This window comes from Nelusetta ayraudi, unplaced genomic scaffold (assembly GCF_046127955.1).
Source record: "Nelusetta ayraudi isolate G7.1 ecotype Tasmania unplaced genomic scaffold, CSIRO-AGI_Nayr_v1 ptg000059l, whole genome shotgun sequence".
Taxonomy (NCBI): Eukaryota; Metazoa; Chordata; class Actinopteri; order Tetraodontiformes; family Monacanthidae; genus Nelusetta; species Nelusetta ayraudi.
In genome coordinates, this window is record NW_027466109.1 from 3723620 (window position 1) to 3743915 (window position 20296).

The 20296-nt window shown below is 47.7% G+C and overlaps 2 protein-coding genes across 2 annotated transcripts; both read right to left on the reverse strand.

Annotated features, from left to right (window-relative positions):
• Nucleotides 1-10685: 10685 nt before the first annotated feature.
• Nucleotides 10686-12042, reverse strand: LOC142897212 (transmembrane protein 275-like). Its single transcript, XM_076039345.1, has 2 exons — nucleotides 11831-12042; nucleotides 10686-11458 (listed from the first exon to the last, which is right to left on the reverse strand). Exon 2 carries the CDS (start codon nucleotides 11415-11417, stop codon nucleotides 10899-10901), a length of 519 nt encoding a protein of 172 aa, XP_075895460.1. The 5' UTR covers nucleotides 11418-11458; nucleotides 11831-12042; the 3' UTR covers nucleotides 10686-10898.
• A 425-nt stretch (nucleotides 12043-12467) lies between these two features.
• mknk1 (MAPK interacting serine/threonine kinase 1) lies at nucleotides 12468-19959 on the reverse strand. Its single transcript, XM_076039140.1, has 14 exons — nucleotides 19807-19959; nucleotides 18989-19051; nucleotides 18408-18510; nucleotides 18207-18305; nucleotides 17869-17966; nucleotides 17669-17748; nucleotides 16360-16433; nucleotides 16131-16235; nucleotides 15989-16044; nucleotides 15799-15894; nucleotides 15505-15699; nucleotides 15182-15346; nucleotides 14631-14674; nucleotides 12468-14508 (listed from the first exon to the last, which is right to left on the reverse strand). Exons 2-14 carry the CDS (start codon nucleotides 19040-19042, stop codon nucleotides 14289-14291), a joined length of 1389 nt encoding a protein of 462 aa, XP_075895255.1. The 5' UTR covers nucleotides 19043-19051; nucleotides 19807-19959; the 3' UTR covers nucleotides 12468-14288.
• Nucleotides 19960-20296: the final 337 nt, after the last annotated feature.

Genomic DNA, 20296 nt, shown 5'->3' on the forward strand with positions numbered 1-20296 from the left:
AGGTGACACGCGGGGTCCCGCTCCGGCGCTCGCAGGGAGAAAACTGATTGCCTGCCTCAAAACTGTCTCGCCGTTCTCTCTCTCTCTCTCTCTCTCTCTCTCTCTCTCTCTCTCTCTCCCTCTCTCTCTCACTCTGTGTCAGATTCCCGCTCTCAGATCCATGTCCTCTGTCCTCGCCTGCCTCCGTGCAGCAGCACGTCCAGGTGCTGCTCGTGGCGCATTTACATTAGAAATCCAGGCAGCCTGATGTGATGATGTCCCGCAACGTTGGTTCCCGCAATCTGTTGGATTGATGTCACGTTTTATGCACATTTTGAAAATGTTTTGTAAAATATCACACAAAAAACCTTGGAAGGTGATTGGACCAACACCGTTGCAAGGTACTGGTACAGTAAAAAAAAAAGATATCTAAAAAAGTTAAAGTACTTGGAGCTCATTGCCACAGTGTGCCGCATTATTTATCTAAAATTATACTCAAACTAGTAAGAAGCAGACAGTAGCCAGGATAATATAGTAATTGTCTTGCTCCGGCTTCCTGTTTTGCTCATAGCCAAACCCCAGCTTCACCCCACAGTTATTGAACAGCGGTCCTGGCTGGAAACAGTTTGGATGGGAGCCTTCCAAGAGCTTTCAGGAGCCTTCTGGAGTTCAGAGCAGCCATCCTCCCAGGGTTCAGTTACACTGGGGCCGTCTCCTTTCAGGAGGAGGGACTTCTGCTGTCAGTCATGCGGTTGATCCCGTTCTAATAGCCTCAAACAACTAGTCTGGAGCCCCTCGAGACCAAGAGTGTGTGGACCGGCAGCTGTCCACAGTGACCTCTTGAGGTGTTTAGTTGTTTTTACTGGAAACTGCCAGCAGAAGTTATCACCCGAGGAGCCAAATGCTGATGTGGTCTCAGTAGCGGATCGCAAACTTGTCAAACCATTAAGGTTGAGCACAAAGCCTCATATAATATTGAAGTAGAAGGGTTAAGTGAGGGCAACTGGACTTGAAGACGTTTCACCTTTCATCCAAAAGTTTTCTTCAGGTTCTGAAGAACTGTCCAGTTGCCCTCACTTAACCCTTCTACTTTTAGATGACATGAATGACTGAGAACCTTCACAGACTCATCTAACATTGTGTCCCTGCAAGTTGTGCTCTATCTGTCTCACTGTGCCACCTACTTACCACACAGAGGCAGATCAGCAGAGATCAGCGGAGAAGTTTTCCGATTTCACCTCTGACAGATTTGCTTCCCAAAGCTCCCTGCATGCTACATGCTAACCGACACTCTTGTGGTTCTTCTGTGCATTCAAACCCGCCACTGCGTTCAAGAAAAATTGGAAGAAAAAAAAAAAGCAGTGACATCCATTGCCGTCCCTTTTTCCGACTCCTTTGTTTGCTGGACGTGGCAGTGCCACCTCTGGCCTCGCCGGGGCATGAATCACGGCGGCGGCGAGGGTCGGCTGCCCTCGTCACGGCGGCTACAGATCAATGATAATTACCACCTTGACACGAGTACGCTTATTACTGAACAGGATCAGGGACAAGGGGGCCCGAGCCACGCTGGCCGCGGGGCCCTCGATCGATACCCCGGGAATAATGGCTCTCCGGGGCCCCAGATTGGACTTTTGCCACTAAACAAGCCATTAACAGCAGCACGCGTGACAGCTTAGGTCCTGATACGCTGCCTAACTCTGCGTTTCCCGGAGCGCTTCTCCCTCTCTCTCCCTCTCTCTCCCTCTCTCTCCTGACTCGGAGCCCGCCTCGCCACGACTCCCACCGGCCACCGGTGCTCAATCTTGTCACAGGCTGTTATGGGGGAGACGGAGGGGTGTTACAGCCGAGACGCACGCCTCCGGCTTTGAGACGCGTTAACCAGAAGTGAGTGATTGGAGGTGGGGCGGAGGGGGGGACAGGGTGGGGGGTGGGGTGGGGGGCGTACAGCCACGACACAATGCGCTCCTGGTGCGACACACTGGGCCGGAAGAAAAAGCAGGCCCCTCCCCCTGCAATGTGACCCGGCAGGTTGGCGCCCGAGCGCGGAGATCAAACGCAGCTGCGTCGCTAGCGTGTGTGTGCGTGTGTGTGTGTAGCTCCGCACACGTAAACAAAACACGCCACAAAAGCGCGGGCCTCGACGCTCGCCTAAGCGATGCTGATCCATCCGTGGCAGCCCCTCATCTGCCTTTTTTTTCCTCTTTGATTTTTTCCCCCTCAACAACGTTCCCCTCCTCCAGATCCCTTGTTTTTTTTCTCCTCTCCACTCCTTTTTTTTTTTTTTTTTAATCCGGTCATACCTGTAATCGGGCTCTGCGACAGGAAACTTCAGAGAATCAATTAGTCGTCGCCTCATCCGGGAGCCAAGACGATTCCTCTCGACTTGAGCCGTAAACTCCTTCTATCAGGAGTCATTCTGCCTGCCTAACACCCAGACTCCTCTCTCCTGAGCCCGGATAGGTTTGACTGTAAGCCTCTAAAACGTTGACAACCCAAAGCGCCTTTCTCTCTCTCTCTCTCTCTCTCTCTCTCTCTCTCTCTCTCTCTCTCTCGGCGAGCCCTAACCGCCTGCCTCACCCCCGGGGCCTCTTCTCGTCTTTCTCACCGGTTGTTGCCGCTAAATAAAGAATTTGTGTTTTTTTTCGCTCTCCCCCCTCCATCCCCGCGCTAATGACGCCACGTCGGTCGTCGTGCAACTTTCCAGAGGGTTGGGGTGCTATTAAGTAAACAGATGCTTGAAATACAAAAAGCGAGGCCCGGTGTGGGCGGCGCTGCCGGTCCGGTTGGGGGAGAAGCCGACGACGCCAAACGTGGACGGTGTCGCTTTTTTTCCCCAAAAGGGTGAAATGTGAACTGGGATCGGGAGTCCTCCCGCGCCGGAGTTGCGAGCGGGAGGCCTCGGAGTCGGAGCGTGGAACAAACAGAACATTGAGGGGTCAGATTTAATCCTCCCCCTCCACCCCCCCCCCCCCCCCCACCCCTCAGCCGCTGTCTTTTGTATTCAGATTAAAGACTAAGGAGGATTTGCAGGAGCCCCGAGTCTCTTGTTCCAAGGCTGTGTTCTCCACTTAACCTGCAATTTACCTGTCACTTAAAGCCAGCCGCAGCAATCATCCACACCTCTGATAGTGAAAGGGCCACTCTTCTCTCTCGCTCTCTCTCTCTCTCTCGCCCTCTCGCTCTCGCTCGGAACCACAACTTTGAAGAAAGGCCTTTTTTTGGCTCGCTGGAGCATAATGAGGCGCCTGACAGATGCCGATTAAAGCCGCCGCCAGTTTGTGAAAGATACTTAACACTTTGGCTGGAAGGATGGACGTGCCCGCGCGCACACACACACACACACACACACACACACACACACACACACACACACACGCGCGCGCACGCACACACAGGCGCAGGTCTAATAAAGCAGAAATCACTCCTTGGCTGTGTATTCTCCCGGGTGTTGTGACCGAGACGCCTGGAGTTCAAACTTTCGTCTGGAAGTCGACTTGATTTGTGTCGCTCGACCCTCCTGGTCGCCGTCGCCGTCTGAACACGGAGCCCTCCGTCACCCGCCGCGACAATCCCACGATCCCACGGCAGCCCAAAAAAAAAAATTGTGATTCATCTCCTCCTCCGCGCCTCCTTCATTTCGCCCTCTCGTGTGACTTGTTTGGCCCTGGCTCATAACGTCCCACTAAATCTTCCAGCGGAACGCCACCCACTGGGCAGCAGGAGTGGCCCATTAGCTGTTTTTATTTTCTTCTTCTCAGTCGTGGCAGCATGGGTGAGGCTCGGGGAGATGCTGCTCTCAGTCACTGGCTGGCAGCTAAAGCTCCTCCAGTGCATCCTGCAGTTTTATTTATTTAATTTTCCTCCCCTTGAATAGCCTGCGCCGATGCCCAAGCAAACAACCGTGCGGCTCTCTTGACGGAGCTTTACGCCAGTCTTTGATACGTCCCCTAATCTCCGCTAAACTACCCCACTGGTTTTTAACACCCTGGCGCATTAGCCTATGTCTTATAACTTAAGAGTTTATCGTCGGCCGCTAAATTTAGACCGGCCTTCCTTAAGACTCGACGCAGCCGCCGGGAAGCCGAGTGCAGGGTAGTGCAGGAAAAAAAAAAAGCGAAACTTTTCCGCAACGAGGATGTAGGGAAAATTCATTGTCTTAGGGATTGGATTTCCTTTTGGCTAAAAGAAGAGTCTATTCTTTCCTGTATTGACGTTCCAATTAGATTTGGGGCGACTGTGGCTCAGGAAGTAGACTTGGTTGTCCAATGACGGAAAAGTTGGCGGTTCAAATCCGGGTCCATCCTAGTCTGTCGTAGTGTCCTTGGGCAAGACACTTAACCCACATTGCCTCATACTTTGAGAGAATATTTGGCCGAAGGGGCTATTTGGCGCAGATTGGCCTGTCAGTTTGCCCCAGGGCAGCTGTGGCTACACATGTAGCTCGCCAGTGTGAATGAATAATAGGTTCAATGTAAAGCGCTTTGAAAAGCACTACATAGATTCAATCCATTATTAGATGTCCATGAAGTACAAAGTCATTCAAGTTTGTGAAGGATCAGCTCTTCATTTTCTGCGCATCTCTAACCTTCCTCCCCCCCCACTTCTCCATCTCCCTCATCCCTTCTTTTAGCCCTCCGTCATCCAGAGTGCTTCTGCTCGATGCCCGGCGAGGGTTGCTGTCTTGATTCTGGAGGAAACCACCTGTCCGCCCGCGCATCAAACCGCATCCCCAGCAGGCTTCCGGGTTAAACTCCAAACTTAAAACCCATTACCCAGCTATCAGCCCCGCTGTAATGCTGTCTAACGACCTCATTTCCCTAAGTGTCAGCCCTGTCAGTCACCAGGGGCCCGCCGTCAGCTCGGCCGCCCCGCGTCCGAGGGTCCCCCCGGGTCCCGGAGCAGCTGCCACCATCTCGGCCTGCCGTCATCAAAAACAGGATAGAAGCTTCAATCTTCAGAAAATGTGTCAAGGCAAAGTGACTGGGGACGCAGGGGGTAAGAGACTTTGGAATGAAAGTGCTGGGTATTTCATTTACCATATCCACTCTATTAGGCAGTGCGGCGCGGTCAATCAGTGCCCCTGGTTTTTTTTTTTTTTAATACATATATATCTTGGATGGGCGGGGGAGGGGTTGGGGGGGTTGTCAGGGGAAGGAAGTGGGACACGGCGGGAAGGAGTGGCGGTCACGGCGCGCCTATCCCGGCTGAGCCAAATTCAGTTTGAGCAGTCGCAGCGCCCGGAATGGATTTATTACCAGACCTGTCCCAAACTCCAGCACTTGACAGAGGGGGCGGCAGTGAGCACGAGCAGCTGGGAAGGTGAGGAGAGGATGAGGCAAGGTTGTGGCCATATGTAAGTGTGTGTGTGTGTGTGTGTGTATGTACGAGTGTGGCCCCCTCCCCCACCTCTGTGTGAAATGATTTGGTAAATATGGAAAGGAGCCTCGAGGCCACGCAGGCCCGGCCCCTCTGGAGGAGTGGATAATTGACTCCTTCACCTCGTTGATAATTCATTGCTTGCATATGCCGGCTAATACATCAGCTGAAAACTGGCCCGGGCTCTCATCTCCCTTGACACACACACACACAGAGACACACACACTCTCACCCAGGAGGAATGAGCGACTGTGGAGGCTGAGCATATAAAAAAAATGTAGGGGGGTGGGGGGGATGACAAATGGGAGCACTTCTAGATCTATGAATGAATTATGTCTCCTAAATACCTTGAGCAGAGGCAACTGTCAGCCGCCGTCTTTGCTAATCTGGGACAAAATATGACCAGCTCGGCATTACAGAGGGAGGGTGCAGGGCTGCGAGAGAATGAGGCGGGAAATGAACGAGCAATCAGGCCATTAAAACCTGGTGTCTGATTCAGCTTTGGTGGACGTTTGCACATTTATCACGCGATGGAAATATCCTCCACCGCCCCCCTTTTGTCATTTTAATGCGGCCCCTTCCATTGAAATAGATTAGGATTATTCCAACAGGACAGAGATATCATTTGTTTTACAATAGCCGAGTCAGCTCTCACAACAGTCCTCAGGAATAAGATCACACCAGCCGCTGTTCGAGAAGTGGGGAGGTGGGGGGCACTTTGAGAGCGGGAATGGAGCGATCAAATTAATGACACTTCAAGTTTAAGAGGCGGGGATAATAAACCCGCCTGCTCTGCTAAACATCAGTGATGAGACGGAGGGCAGGATGGCCGAGGGAAAGACAAGCAGGCGGCCAGAGACGCTTCACGCCAGCGATCGAGCGTCGAAAGGCGGCGGCGGCGGAAACACTCGCTGACCTTGTTATTGTTCTATCTTCTGGTTTTCTTGCAATGTATTTCCCACAGGTACCTTCCAGAGCCGCAGGAGGCTCGCCGCCACGCCTCTGCAGCAGCGGGCTGACGGCCAGGGGCAGGCCCAAGGACAGGACGGAGCGGTGGGCACAGGGTCAAACCGTGTGTACGGTACATGATAAATACATCTGCTAAATAAAAAGTTGAAAAAAAGCAGCAATGAAGTGAAATAAGAAACGGCAAAGCTTCGCCTGCAGTGAAAGGTTTATGACGCTATAACACTCTTAAGTTATATCAACTTTAAAAAAAATTAATGAAGTGGCTCTTTAATTCTGAAGCACACCATTTCATTTTTATTCTTTAAAGGAAATCATCACCAGGACTAATTCTGGGAATACTTTAAGACCTGCTAGAACACTGCACTTTTCATATTGAATAGAATTTGGATATTGAAAGGACTTAAAATTGATTAGGGATTTACTTTTTTTTCTGCTTGTGATATATGATAAAAATGAATATCATCAGGCAATGTCAATTTCATATCTCTAGTATATTCCCAACTATAATTTTAAGTCGGCAGGACAACCTCATGACTGTCCTGTAAGAAGCTTGTAATATTTTATTTAAAAATAAATAAATAAATAACAAGAAAATTTGCTTCTTGTTGAACTTCCACAACCAAGAAGAATTGCTGGTTGCTTGAAAACTGTGTGTTCCACTTGAAGATTCTGCTTTTTTCCCTTCATTTTCATTTTTCTTACCAAAGAATACAAGAATGATAATTATAGTTCATTCCATTTTTTTTTTAAATGCATACAAGAATATATTTTTTTAATCTTTATTAAATGTATATTGGTTGTATAGATTAAAACAAAAAAACTTTTCACTCATAAAGACTTCACCCAACATATTCATACCTTAAGAATTAATGACTATAAACTTTATTTTAACTCCACTGCAACCAAATAACTACAACATTTCTCGTTGATGCTCTCTTCAGTTGTGTAACCAGCAAACCAAAACGTTAATTCTGCTCACACCAGTGGTAACTCCCGCTTCTGAAACAGAAGAGAAAAAATATCCTCTTTTTAATTTTGCATTTTGTCATTCCACTGTCCAATATATTGAAGTCACTGATATATACCTGTAGTTCAATAAAATCCTGGCAAAATCGTCACCACTCAACAATCGTCATCGACAACAACAAAGCTTCATCCACCAGAAATCGTTGATAAAATATTCTGACAAGCTAAATATGGCAACAAAAAATAAATTGTTGGTTTTAGTCCATCAAAACGTTTTAAAAACACAATGAAAGCAAATAAGATCAATCGCGAATCGCGTAAAGTCAATGGAAATAAACGCGATCACTTGCGCCGGACTCGGAACCGCAATGTGAATGGCGATGCTGCCATCTGGCGGCGAAATGACACATCAACAATGAACGTGGCAGTGGAATACAGATGTGTCTGTTTTCAAGTCAAAAAAGATGGATTCGACTTCTTTCCAAATTTATATCACATCATTTATATCACATCACGTGATGTCTGGTTTTTCTAATGAATAATTACCTCTTGTGTGAAGACAAAAGAATAAGTGGGATCGATGAATGAAGCCTAATTATTTTGGGCCTGCAAAATAATGATTTTTTCAAAAATGACTACACCTCTGCAAAAATCTTCTTCTTTTTTTAATGGCAGCTATTACAGCACAATAGCAGCAGCCTTCTGCGGTTCATTCAGGCCTTTACTGATTCATTTCGCCGCTGTAATTCAGGGATCATTAACGTAATGAGGGGAGTAGAACGAGATGAAGAACACCTTGTCAGCTCCTGCTATTAGGCAGCTTCTGCTCTGAAACCGTTGGAATAGGGGGATTCACAAAATAACAAATAACAGGCGGCGGAATATCTCAGACTCTGACCCGCGTGACCCCGCCTCCATCCAGCTTCCTCCAGGTCCACCCTGCAACCTCACACAGGGTCCTGATTGGTGGAGCCCCCTGCACACCTGTTGGCTATCTTGCACCAATTCGGAGGAAGGAGACCATAAAAAGCACGAGGCTGTAGAGAGGAAGCTTGTTCAAGTTTGTCTCCTGTTGTTTGCTAATGTGTCAGTTTTGGGTCCCTGGTTGTGTTCATGAAGCTCTTTCGAATGACGTGAACACATCTTTCTTGGCTCAGGTACTAGTTGGTTTTCATTTTTTGTGCGTGTGTCTGTGCTCACTGTGACTTGTTACATACACTAGATTTTTGTTGTGTTTTTTTTTTTTTGGCGGTGGGGAGTGGTGTCCTTTTATAATTGTTTTACTTTGATTTCCATTTGTTTTCTTGGTTCCTTGCAGTTCTGGTAATTTATTGGTTTGAGTTGTTGCCTCCCATGTTTCAGTTCCTTTTTTTCCCCCCCTAAACTAATAAAGGACTTCCCCTTCCCCTCAGTAACGGATGGTTTTTAATCATCAGGGGGAAAGTCAGAAAGCTAAATGATTTCCTCTGAATAGGAAAACAAGTGTTGACTTTAATGAGGATGTCGTTTCATTCTGAGACTTTTCTCTTATCTTTCTTATGCATCTGTGTCCATTAACTGGGTTTTGTGCTTTTCTTGAAGAAACAATATGATACTAGAGTAATTTCATAAGTTGCTGAAATAATTAAAGTTAAGTGGAACTCAGCTGGGCTTTATACAATATTCTGCATATTGGATTTCAGGGAAACCAACTTCCTCTATCTTCAAAGCCAGTCGGATCTTGACATCTACAGTAGAACGTCATGAGACGTCCCTAAGCAACAAAACAGCAGCTTTGGAGAGGGCCTGCTGAACCAGTAAAATACAAAGACAATACAGGAGGTGAAGTACCAAGATAATCATCCTCTAACTTACTATTTAATGGTCACATTAGTGCAATAAACAGTGCTGTCTGCACTCAGCATTCTAGCCGTTACATCCTTGTGTTGCTCCGGGGAGGTTCAGTTTTGGCTGTGCCAGAGGCTGCTGAAAACCTGCAGGGAGGCGGTTTGTTTCTGTGTGCCTGCCATGCAAAACTGGCACATGGCGTGTCGGGAAGTGATGTTGATTGCATATAGAATTCCAAGAGGCCCAGAAGTGTCATCAGCTTCCCTCTCAACTGGTCCCAGCATCATCCACCACCTCTGGTGTCTGCTGCTGCTGCTGCTGCCCTGCCAAATGTGCTTCAGCCTGTAAAAGTCATCACACATCTGAGCCCCAAGTCACATCTGCTGTAATATACACATGCTTTATTTTCTGCTCCACCGTGATTGAAATGCTGATTTATGAGCACGAGAGCTGTAATATCCATCACCTGAATCACAGTGAACGATGGTAACAGTGGGCTTCCCACTCTTCCTTTATCTGTTTTTTTCCAGAGCTTCAGCTGTGTGAACAGGGATCAGAGTGCGCGCCCAGCTCTGTTTGTGGACGGCAGATGTACGACGGTGAGTAAACACGACTGCCGGCTTGGACGCCGAGTGACGGGGCAGCGTGTCGGGAAGGAGCTGTTTGCACTCCTGCCGTCCTGCCTTTTATTTCAGCATTTAGCCGCTGATGGATGCGCACTGTCTGGGCTGCGTCTGATGTTCCCAGATGTGCATGTCACGCATTGGTTCGATGTTCATTTTCATCACTTTATTCGGTTTCATCAACACAGTGTGAACAGTTAAAGTTGTATCTTTATTCAAAATCACACACTCACGCCCAGTTGCTCTGTATTAATGTAATGCAGATGTGGAAAATCATTACAGCAGGTCCAATGCACTGACATAGTTGTTCCTGATTTGCAGCTTGATGTGCTGATTACAGGTTAAAGGCCCATACTATATTTTTCTTCCTTTGACTCTAACAGAGCAGCTTCACATTATTCACGATCCAAAAGCAGAACAAAGGCAAATTTAGCCCTCTGTTTAAAGCATCCCATCAAAAAAAACAAATGAGCTTTTTGTTTTCTACATATTCACGTGGACGGGAACAAAACCAGTTAGCGCTGCAAAAGGGTTCTGGGAAGAGGGAATGCCTGGGTGGCTGCAATCAGTGCCCTTTGTGATGTCACAAAAGGATGACTTCCAGAGAAAAGTGGAGCAAGCAAACAAAGGAAGTGAAGGATGGACTTTTCTAATATCTGGGGAGTTCGTTGACAGGCTGGAGACACATCTTGTTGGGAAGGTAAATTTTGTTGAATATGGGGCCTTTTAAAGGCATCTCTGTGAGAGATTTGCCAGACAAAGAGACAAAGAACAGCTTTCACGGCTCAGAGTGCATCGGCTGGACAACCATTAACCACAACATTAGCCAAAGTGGGTCAGGAGAGCAGCGCAGTTTAATCTCCCTCCTCTGGATCATTTATACAGGGTGAGATGTGCAAACACACGGCGTCTCTCAGCCTTCACCGGCCGTGGCTGCTAGGTTTTGGCCGTTTCAGGGAAGATAAAGATAAACAAACAGCCGTTCCAGTTTCAGCAACAATAGATTGCGCCTCCATTGCCATTAAAAGGCCACAATAAATGACAGCAAGCGATGAACTGATGGGTGGACAGCGAGTCCGTCTTGCAACAAAGAGCCGAGCCAACGGCGGACGAGTCCCCGCTGTGTGGAGGAAGTGTCCTGAGCAGTGAGGTCAGAGGTCACGGTAGGCTCGCCTCAGCCGACCCGGCGTCACAGGCCTCAGCGGGGCGGCCCTCCCCGGGCAGGGCGCCGGCCCCCTGGCTGGAGCCGGACCTGTGGGAGGAGGCGGGCGAGTTGGTGGGGCTGAGCTGGACGGCCGTGGTGTCCTGCAGCGTGTGCTCGCTCGTCTCCATCTCCACGGCGACCTCCCCAATCCGCATCAGGCCCCACCTCTCGCCCCCCTCCGCCCGGCGGGTGGCCTGAGCCCGCGGCCCCCTGCTGGCCGCGCAGCAGGCCACGAAGAAGGCCACGGCCACCAGCAGGAGGAGGGGGCCGACGATGATGGGGGCGTTGCCCGCGGGCACGAAGGTGCTGAAGGCAAAGGCGCCCACCAGGGTGATGTTGACCCCGGCCAGCAGGATGCAGAGGCCGCAGGCGCAGCACAGGGCTGGGGAAGGCAGGTTCTGGTGCCGCAGGAGCCGCTGCTGCTCGGGGGGCTTCTTGGGGGCGGACGGCGTGGAGGTCTTCTCTGGTTTCATGGTGGTTCTTGCGCGGAGATGATTCTTCTCGGATCTAACGACTGTGGAGAGAAGATGAGGAGGAGATGAAAGAGCGCAAGCTCTGTATGGCACAATTCACACATGGGTGAAATTCGTGCATTACAAAATTTAAAAAAAACTGAAACAACTTGATGAGATTGCTTAAATTTTTTTTTTTTTTTAAAAATAGGTTAAGTTAAAATATCTATATTTTTATACCCCTAAAGCCAAACAAACCAGTAACATGCTGATTGAAATGTAAATTTAACAATACACTCAGATGATGAGTTGATGATGAAATGAATGAATGAATGTTTAGAAAATCACAATCAAACCCAAACCTCATTCTCACACAGATCATCCACACAGTTAAGAGGCAATAAAACCAATGCACAGCCTTCAGCAGCTCTTACCTCAGATCAGAACCGGAACCAGAATCGGTGTGAACTCGGTCTGTCAGTCCGTCCATCATGTGGCGCCGGAGCCGCGGAGCTGCAGGAGGTCTCTCCCCTGCCACAGCGGCGCACACTGAACGGCTTCGGCACACTCCACCTGTCGTGGGGAGGCTCGGCCATTGGGGACGCCAGAGAGCTGCCCAATCAAATACTGACGAGCGACTGATCTCTCGATCAGCGGTATAACAGACAGAGGAGAGAAGCTGGCTTCCATCCCACTGCTGCTGCCTGTTTCTTTCATTCCTAACAAACCACAGACTGAAAAATCAGGTCTGAAGGCTCTGTTCTGAAAATGGAACACTTTTTCCCCCAGTGAAAATGTTAATTTTAGATGAGGGATCAAGCAATAATCTTTATTTCTTATATATTTTTTTACAATCTACAATGTATCTCCAGCTTTACAAATTATGACCATTACAGAGTTTTGATTAGCTTTTATAAATAATTCTATTCATTATAGCCTATATACTGCTTTTTCGACTCATGCTGCAAATTATGTTGTTATGTACAGTGACAGGAAACTATTACATTTTGGTTTGCAGTTAAAGCAGCAGTACCATTAGCAGTCATCCCTTGCATAACAGACAGAGGAGGCTTATGTTTTTTTTGTTTTGTTTTGTTTTTTTTTTATTGAGAACACAGGACACAGGTGAAAAATGTGGCCAATAACGCTGCAGAGCATTATGATCAGGATCCCATTACAGACTGGAAACAATTCATGAGAGCGCATGAACTACTGCATGTAACCTGACAATAACGAGCTATGTGGTGTACACAAAATATCTGACGCAGAAAAAAAAAAAAAAAGATGCTTTAACACAAACGCCTTCCCCCACGCTGAAGTGCATGACAATGCTGGTCTGCAAATGACAACCCCTTGGTTGCTATGGGGACGTGGCAGATGCAGGGAAAAGACACCATTTACTAGACAAAGTTAATATAATCGTGGAAGAATACAGCGGCGATAGACCAACTCATGTGTCCCACTTTCAAACAGAGTGGAACACTGTGCCTGAGATGGAAGCGGCAGTGTGGCCGCAAGTTATTAGTCCATTAGTCCTTCACTTGGCACAAAAATGGACCAGAAATAGAACAGAAAAGGCCTAAAAATAAACCAAATTGTATAAAAAAAAGAATAATGAGAATAATAACAGTAATAAAAAAAATATATAAAAAAAAAACTTCTTATGACCAGAAAACGTTGACTATTCACAAGTTGGATGAACCAAACACTCATGCAGATCATATACACTCTGAAAAACCAGGTGTTGCATTTGCACAGAACAAAGTGCAATTGCAAAGACTTGGTGCAACTCAGTGCCTGAGGTAACATCGGAGATTAAAAAAAAAAAAAACTTTTCTCAACTCAAATACCGCTGTTGGCTTTAGACTCACATTGTGGGACAGATGTGATCCAATATTTTCCCTTTTAATAAGTGCCTTGCTGTAAAGAGTATCCGTGCCACAGGCAGCTTGTGCTCCAGTGAGAGATGATACAGTAACTCCAACCTCCACTCACATTTCATGCCTCAAAGTCAGCCTCACACGACCGCCTGCTCACCAGTGCCGCGTTAAATCACACGTTACCCGTTCACAGAAACTGCTGTGCAACTAATAGTTAGTTAGCATCATTCCTTCCTTCCTTCCTTCCTTCCTTCCTCCCAGTGTTTCTTGAGCAGTAAGCAGCATTAAAACATCACATTAAATTCACAATTCACAGTAGTAAATCAAAGGGGAAGGGGGAACAAAAGTGAATATTTCATTAGGACAGAAACAACTGGGAAACTGTAGAGAACACAGGTAGGCTGTGTGAATGATATGCACTAATTCAAGGCCCAATGTGCAACGTTTTATGAGATCTATTGTGTTAACTTGCCAGAAACATGGATCTGCTCTGGGTTTTGTCGTCTCACAGGTGAGAGTCCCAGTCAGACACCTAAAAACAAGGGCATGACATAAACTTGAGGTGAGGTTAACTCTTACACACTGGCCCTTTAAATAAATAATTGATCAAAAAATATTGTAGCAGAAATTGCCGTTTTCTGTTGTATATACTGCTCTTACGCTTGTGTTAGCGTCTTCAGATAGTAGAAAATAGATCTCCAGATAAAAAATAAAGCTCAAATGAAACCAAAAAATAAAAACGCCTCCTGGACAAATCTCAGGAGTTTTAAGCTTTTTTCCACTTAATAGCCCGGAGCCGAGGATTAGCCGTTCCCTGGGTGCCCGAACTCTGCCCCGGTGATGAGATTACTGGCCATGGGAAAGAGCGACATCACCAGGAACAGTCGGGTCGCTTCTGACAGGGAGCGGCTGACCCTACCAAGCTTCCCATGAAAAACACACACCCGCACGCACGCACACACACACACACACACACACACAAACACACTCCCAGTCGAAAAACCAGTCAGGTTCAGGCGGCCAGGTTGTCCGAGGGGGACCTGAACGCTCCGCTGCGCAGGGCGCTGGACTGCGCACGTCTGCGTGCCAGTCGGGAGTTGGACGGCGGCGAGAGCCTCATGGTGCAAACGATGGCGCCCGAGTCCTCCTGCTGCTCGTCGTGCTGCGACAGCTGCCGGTTGAAGGCGATGGCTTCTGCTGCGAACTGGGTCAGGTCTTTGGTGCTGCTGTTCCTGGAGGGGGCAACGAGAGACACATCAGTCACGGGTCAATTTGTTGTTTCCTTTGATCTGTGAAGAACCAATTTTTCTCCTATTTCATAATTTGCACAAGGATAACTTTGTGTGTGCCGTACCGCTGTAGGACACGGGGAGTTGGAAGACCTCTCTCTGGTGCATTCTGTCAATAACAAAGAAAAAAAATCAACTTTAAGACGGTTTAGATGTGGTTTAACCTCCGAAGACCTGGCGCTTACATCCCGTCTAGACCACAATATTAAATTTTGGTCTACAAGGGCCTGGTGTCCACTTACGAGAACATTAAACTGCCACCTAGTGGTGGAAGAAGAGCGTAACACCCCACATGTTAGATTCAAGATGGCCGACAACCCAGCCAGAAGTTCAGATGGCTCCCAATCCAAACATCAACCGGGTAAAAAATTCAAACAAATTTCATGGTTGATTCTTGTTCAGATATGTATAGAAGTGTTGAATGTTTATTATTATTATCATCAGGTTACAATTAACCTAAATATCAAAAAGAAAATAAAAATGCATGCCTTGCAAGAGTTCAGGTCTTACAAGATTAAAAACAATTCCTCCTTAAAACTTAAAAAAAATAAAAATAAAATAAAATAAAAAATACAAGGCAGCAGTGTCTGGTGTGAGGACCCAGTGGCTCACTCACCCCCTGCACCCAGGGGTGCTTGAGGACCTGGGCGGCGCTGAGACGCAGCGTGGCGTCCCGGACCAGCAGCTTGGAAATGAGATCTTTGGCGCCCTCTGTGATGTGAGCCCAGTCCTTCTCTGGGAACTCGTACTTGCCCTGCTGGATGCTCTCAAACAGGTGACTCTGTGGGTGGAGAGTCGCAGTCACAGCATTTAGACAATCTTTCGATCAAATGGTGAAAAGTGGAGCCGGATGAGAGTATCCATCAAGACAGCAAAATAAAGTGAAACTCCCCCATTTTGCACTTTTATTGTTGCTGCAACAGAATATGTTGATGGTACCTGGCAGGTCCTGCAGGTTTCCCCTCGGTCCCAGCCGCAGTCGGTGCCGCAGTGGCCTGTGAAAGGCGGGCTGCCGCTCAGCAGGATGTAGAGGATGACCCCGAGGCTCCACAGGTCGCAGCGCTTGTCGTAGAAGGACGCCTCGTCCGTGAACACCTCCACCACCTCGGGCGCCATGTACTCGGCCGAGCCGCACTGGGAGAGCAAAGGGGGGGCGTCGCCCATCAGTTGTTTTTTTTTGCAATTTGCATTTGCGCCGTGAGTGTTGTTGGTGGTGGTGGAGTAGAGGTTTACCGGTGTGGTGAGCTCCGGGGTCGTTATGGGGGTGCAGGCGCTGCTCAGCTTCACTCCGCTGCCCAGGTCAAAGTCACAGATCTTAACTGGGGACACCTGGTGGAGGCAGATGGGAGGACGGCTCTCGTTATGATATTCTCACACTCCCAAGTCCTACTGGAGCCCTTCATGGCCGTTAAAAGTCACTCACTCTGTCAGTGTATTCACAGAGGATGTTCTCCAGCTTTAGGTCTCTGTGGGCAATCCCTGCAGACACACAAAGCACGTGACCACCTTCAGGACAAAGCAATAATCCGGCCGTCCTCTTGGGGACCGGTGCGGCAGACGCCTACCCTTTGTGTGCAGGAAGTCGAGCGCCTGCGAGATGTCCCTGACAACCTTGCTGGCCTCCAGCTCGTTAAAGTGCTTCCGGTTCTGGATGTGTGTGAGGATGGAGCCTGCGTGGGGAGACAAGAGAAATATGTTTCCATGAAGAGATCAGGGCACAGCTGCACAAAAGGAGAGAAAGTGTTAATGGAAGGTCAGGTTTTTTTTTGTTGTTTGTTTTTTTTTTTTTTTTACCTCCGCGCAGCTTTTCAAAGACCAAGTAAAAGCAGGAGCTGTCTTCAAAGAACTGGATCAACTCCAAAATGTTCCTGCAGCGAGCACAGTGGACAGTGAGGAGAATGGGTCATTTTTGGGGTTGCATGACATGACATGACATCTCTTAGGTGGACAGAGGCCCTGTTTGCACTTGGTCACTTGCAACTGTTTCGTATCACAAGTACGCATCTTGAAGCATCTGTTCGCACATGGCATTAACATGCGTCTCGAGCGTGCCACTTGTGATCGCATTATTACATTTTTAACCACTAGGGGCAGTAAAGCGCAAAACTACGGCTAGTTTCACCTGAAATCGAATAAGAATCAACTTCCTGTTTGCGAGCCATATCAAGTCACTCGTTTTAATTCTACTGCAGCTCGTGGATGACGAAACGGATTTGGACTGTTTGCACTTGGTTACTTCGTGTGTTTTTTGCCGATCGGAATACGAAAAACGCATGAAATGACCAAGTGCAAACAGGGCCAGAGTGTTACAGTGGTTGGTATGGTCGCCTCAAGGTCGCAGGTTCGATGCCCGGAGCTTCTGTATGTGCAGTTTACATGTTCTCCCTGTAACACATGGGTGTCAATGTGGGTGCAAGTGGTTGTTTTCTCTATGCGGACCTGTAGTGAACAGTCCACAGTGGAATTAGACAGTTGGGACAGACTCCGGCACCCCAGAGTGCTGGAGAAGATGGATGGATCAAATGTCCACTAATCACTGCTGACATCTGTCGCGTCAAGGTCAGAAAAGTTTGTCTGGTTCGTGTCAGGAGTGAAGCCCCAGCGTTGCACTCCCATCCGTGCACGGCTCCAGCCAAAACACTGGGACCGGGTCTGAGTCATGTGCGCCTTCCTGCAGGCAGCCTCAGTCACGCAGAGCGCCCGCTTTTCGTGACTGCGCTCGAGGCCGCCCATTGTCGACAAAGACTGCTAACGTCCCGTTACCACTTCCTCCACATTGATTCCCTTTGCCAAAACTCGCATCATAAAAACAAAAGCCGCCCAGTAATGAGACAGCCGTGAAATGTGGCGAAGCGATCAGAACGAATCAATTTCTTTTTTATTGAACTGAAGCCGCTAAACCTGCGAACGGCATCGCTGCCAGCTCACATGGCTCAGTGCGCTCTTCACATGTTTCCCCTGAGGCGAGCACAAAGCTAACAATCACGAGACCGTTGAGAATTAATTGATGCTACGCTGAAAAGCTCGACCGTACGGTTCGACTCCTTGATTCAAATTGTGTTCTCAGGCATTTGGCTGAAGCGCGTCTTGTGAATGTGCTCACCTGTTTCCTTGACACTGATAGAGAGTCTCCACCTCTCGAAAGACTCTGCTGCGGCTGTGTCCCGCACTTTTCTCTATGATCTGACAAAACAAACAAGCAGACCAATTACAGTTTGTTTCCAAATTAAATGTCATGCAGAAAATATTAAGATATTTAGTGTTTTATAAACAATGGAATGAAAACTCCTTAGGGCTTCTCACCTTAACAGCAAACTCTTGGCCATTCTGAAGACTGATGCATCCCTGGACTTTTGCATAGGCCCCCTGTCCGAGCACTTCATCGGTCAGTTTGTAGAGATCTAAGAGGGATGGGATTTTAATCCGTGTGTGTCCATACTACTTTTTTCAGTGCATTTATTTCTCAGTTATTTTTTGCTTCTAGATTTATCTTCAAATTCCAACAGTGACAATTTGAAGTTTCGCGATGAGTGGATTGACTTGTAGAAGTGTTCATAGATGATGAAGAGTAGTTCTGAATTTAATATATCGTTCACAACCCGGCTCCTGGTAAAAAACAAACAAACTAAAAAACCCTTTACCGGTGAAAGTGCCAGTGGAGCTGTCGGTGGCTCTTGTCCTTTTCTTCTTCTTCCTTTTGGCTGCATCAGGAATGTCCACTGGCTGGCTTTTCTCAAATTCTTAACACAAAAACAGAACAAAGCAATTTCGTACTCAATTTAGAAAAAAAAAAAGATAAAGATTAAATGTTTCTAAAGCAAACGGCTCCTTAGCTGTGGTACCTGCGGGGCCCTGGGAGAGATGCTGCCTCTCCTCTGAAGGGATCCCGTTCTCCTGGGCTCCTCTGCAGCCGTGCCTCACTTGGCCCACAGCCAGGGGGGTCCCCTGTAACAGAGGCCACATGGTGGGAGGGAGAGAAGGGCAGAGAGTGCCAGAGTTGACAGAGTGATCGGGCAGGAGCAACTTTGAGAGAGTGCGGGAACAAATGCATCAACACGGTATTGATCTGAAAACGGTGCAGTAGAACAAAATGAGCCAACTTCACACCTTTCTGAAGGGAAAAGACTGATATTTCTCTTGCTAAAGGGGTAAATATACAGCTAACCAAATACCCAGTCTTACAACAGTTACCCCTGTGATGACCTGCCAATACAGCAGCATCATGAGCACCTAGCAAACATTGTCCCTGGCCTTATCTCGACCTGGATATTACCAGAAGCATTTAAACAGCCAGTCATTGCAGAGTGATGAAAGCTCAGAATTCCTCTGTGGATGACCTGCAGGCAGCTAGCTGGCTACTTTTGTTTGTAACCTGATGGTGTCCTACAGACACATGACAGGAAATAGTGGTTTGGGCTCCTACCTGGAGTGGATGTTGGAAGACTTGTACCTCTGTCATCATGCTGCGTCTGACCATGTCTGCCTGCTGGGAGCACACCAGGAAATACTGAGTCAGTTGCCGAGTATGTGCGGGGCAAACTGCATTCAAGTGGGTGGGGCAGAGATAAAATAAACGAAAACACTAACTCGGCGCCAAAACAAAAAAGACAGACCGTTTAAAAGCCGTTCAAGCGAACCCTCTGAACAAACTGACTCGGGTTGTAACCGTGACAGTGTCATGCAAAAGCTTAATGTCTTATGGCTAGCATGAGCTTCCTGCTGTAAGCGTATATAAATAAATATACTAGCATTCACTCAGCGTTCAGCAACGGCACCTGAACCGTGTAATGATGCCTAAAATATCGACCCAAGCTACTATACATAACGTCTTACGACACGCGACAGCTGTGTCATAACATATTCTGGCACGATTGCTTTAAAAGTTCAGCCGCTACTAACAGCTAGCAAGTCCGTAACGACAGACCGGCTGCGCCTGGTGATAGGTTATTATTACGTCGTTACTTGATATTAGCACGCATGTTCACTGTGTCTGACCCCTACCATAACGTGACAACATACACAATGTGGTCCGTCAAATTAAGGATTACAGGCTGTTGCAGGTTAAACGCTACTTCCGATTTGTTATCCCCACCTAGCTAGCGAGCAACAGCTTGTAGCTAGCTTGTCCCAGATCAAACTGTTCTTTCGCGAGTTGTTAAAATGCCGCGGTCGGTCTCGGCCAGTGAAAGGATCAAACACATCACACCACATCACATGATAAATGCAAGAAACCATTACAACCTGGAGAGCGTCCTCAAGCCAGCCGGATCCCCACCGCTCAGAGCCTTTGGCAGCTGATGCAAGCGCCCATCGCTAGCTGAAACCCATCAGTCAGACTGCCAGTGACGCACGGAGCGGGAAGAGCACATAAACAGTGCATTTACCCGCCCCTTTCTGCAAAAGCGCGTTCTTCTATTCGTCAAGAGCACAGCTGTTTCTGAAACGTCACTTGGCGTGCTTTTGTCCACGCCCCAAATCCACGTAGTGGGGAATTTCTGCGCGAGGTACCGGTTTTACATGGTGATGTCACGTACGTATCGACAGATGTTTCTAGTTTATCAATCCTCCTGTTTAGTTAGAACTATTTTTTATATGCTGCATTTGATCAACGAACAACGTCATCACACAGCTTTGATCATTTGTGTCATTGGCTTAGGGGTTTTCTCTAGCTGGGTTTCTTGTAGACTTTTAAAATACATTTATATTGAAAATGATTTTTTTTTTTTAAAAA

Excerpts from the sequence above, each read along its gene's own strand:
- LOC142897212 (XM_076039345.1), bottom strand. The coding sequence starts at position 11,417 with ATGAAACCAGAGAAGACCTCCACGCCGTCCGCCCCCAAGAAGCCCCCC.
- mknk1 (XM_076039140.1), bottom strand. The coding sequence starts at position 19,042 with ATGGTCAGACGCAGCATGATGACAGAGGTACAAGTCTTCCAACATCCA. Across the intron at positions 18,511-18,988 it reads TCTTCCAACATCCACTCCAG|GGGACCCCCCTGGCTGTGGG; the intron begins GTAGGAGCCCAA and ends CCTCTGTTACAG. Across the intron at positions 14,675-15,181 it reads AGCACCCCTGGGTGCAGGGG|AATGCACCAGAGAGAGGTCT; the intron begins GTGAGTGAGCCA and ends TGTTATTGACAG.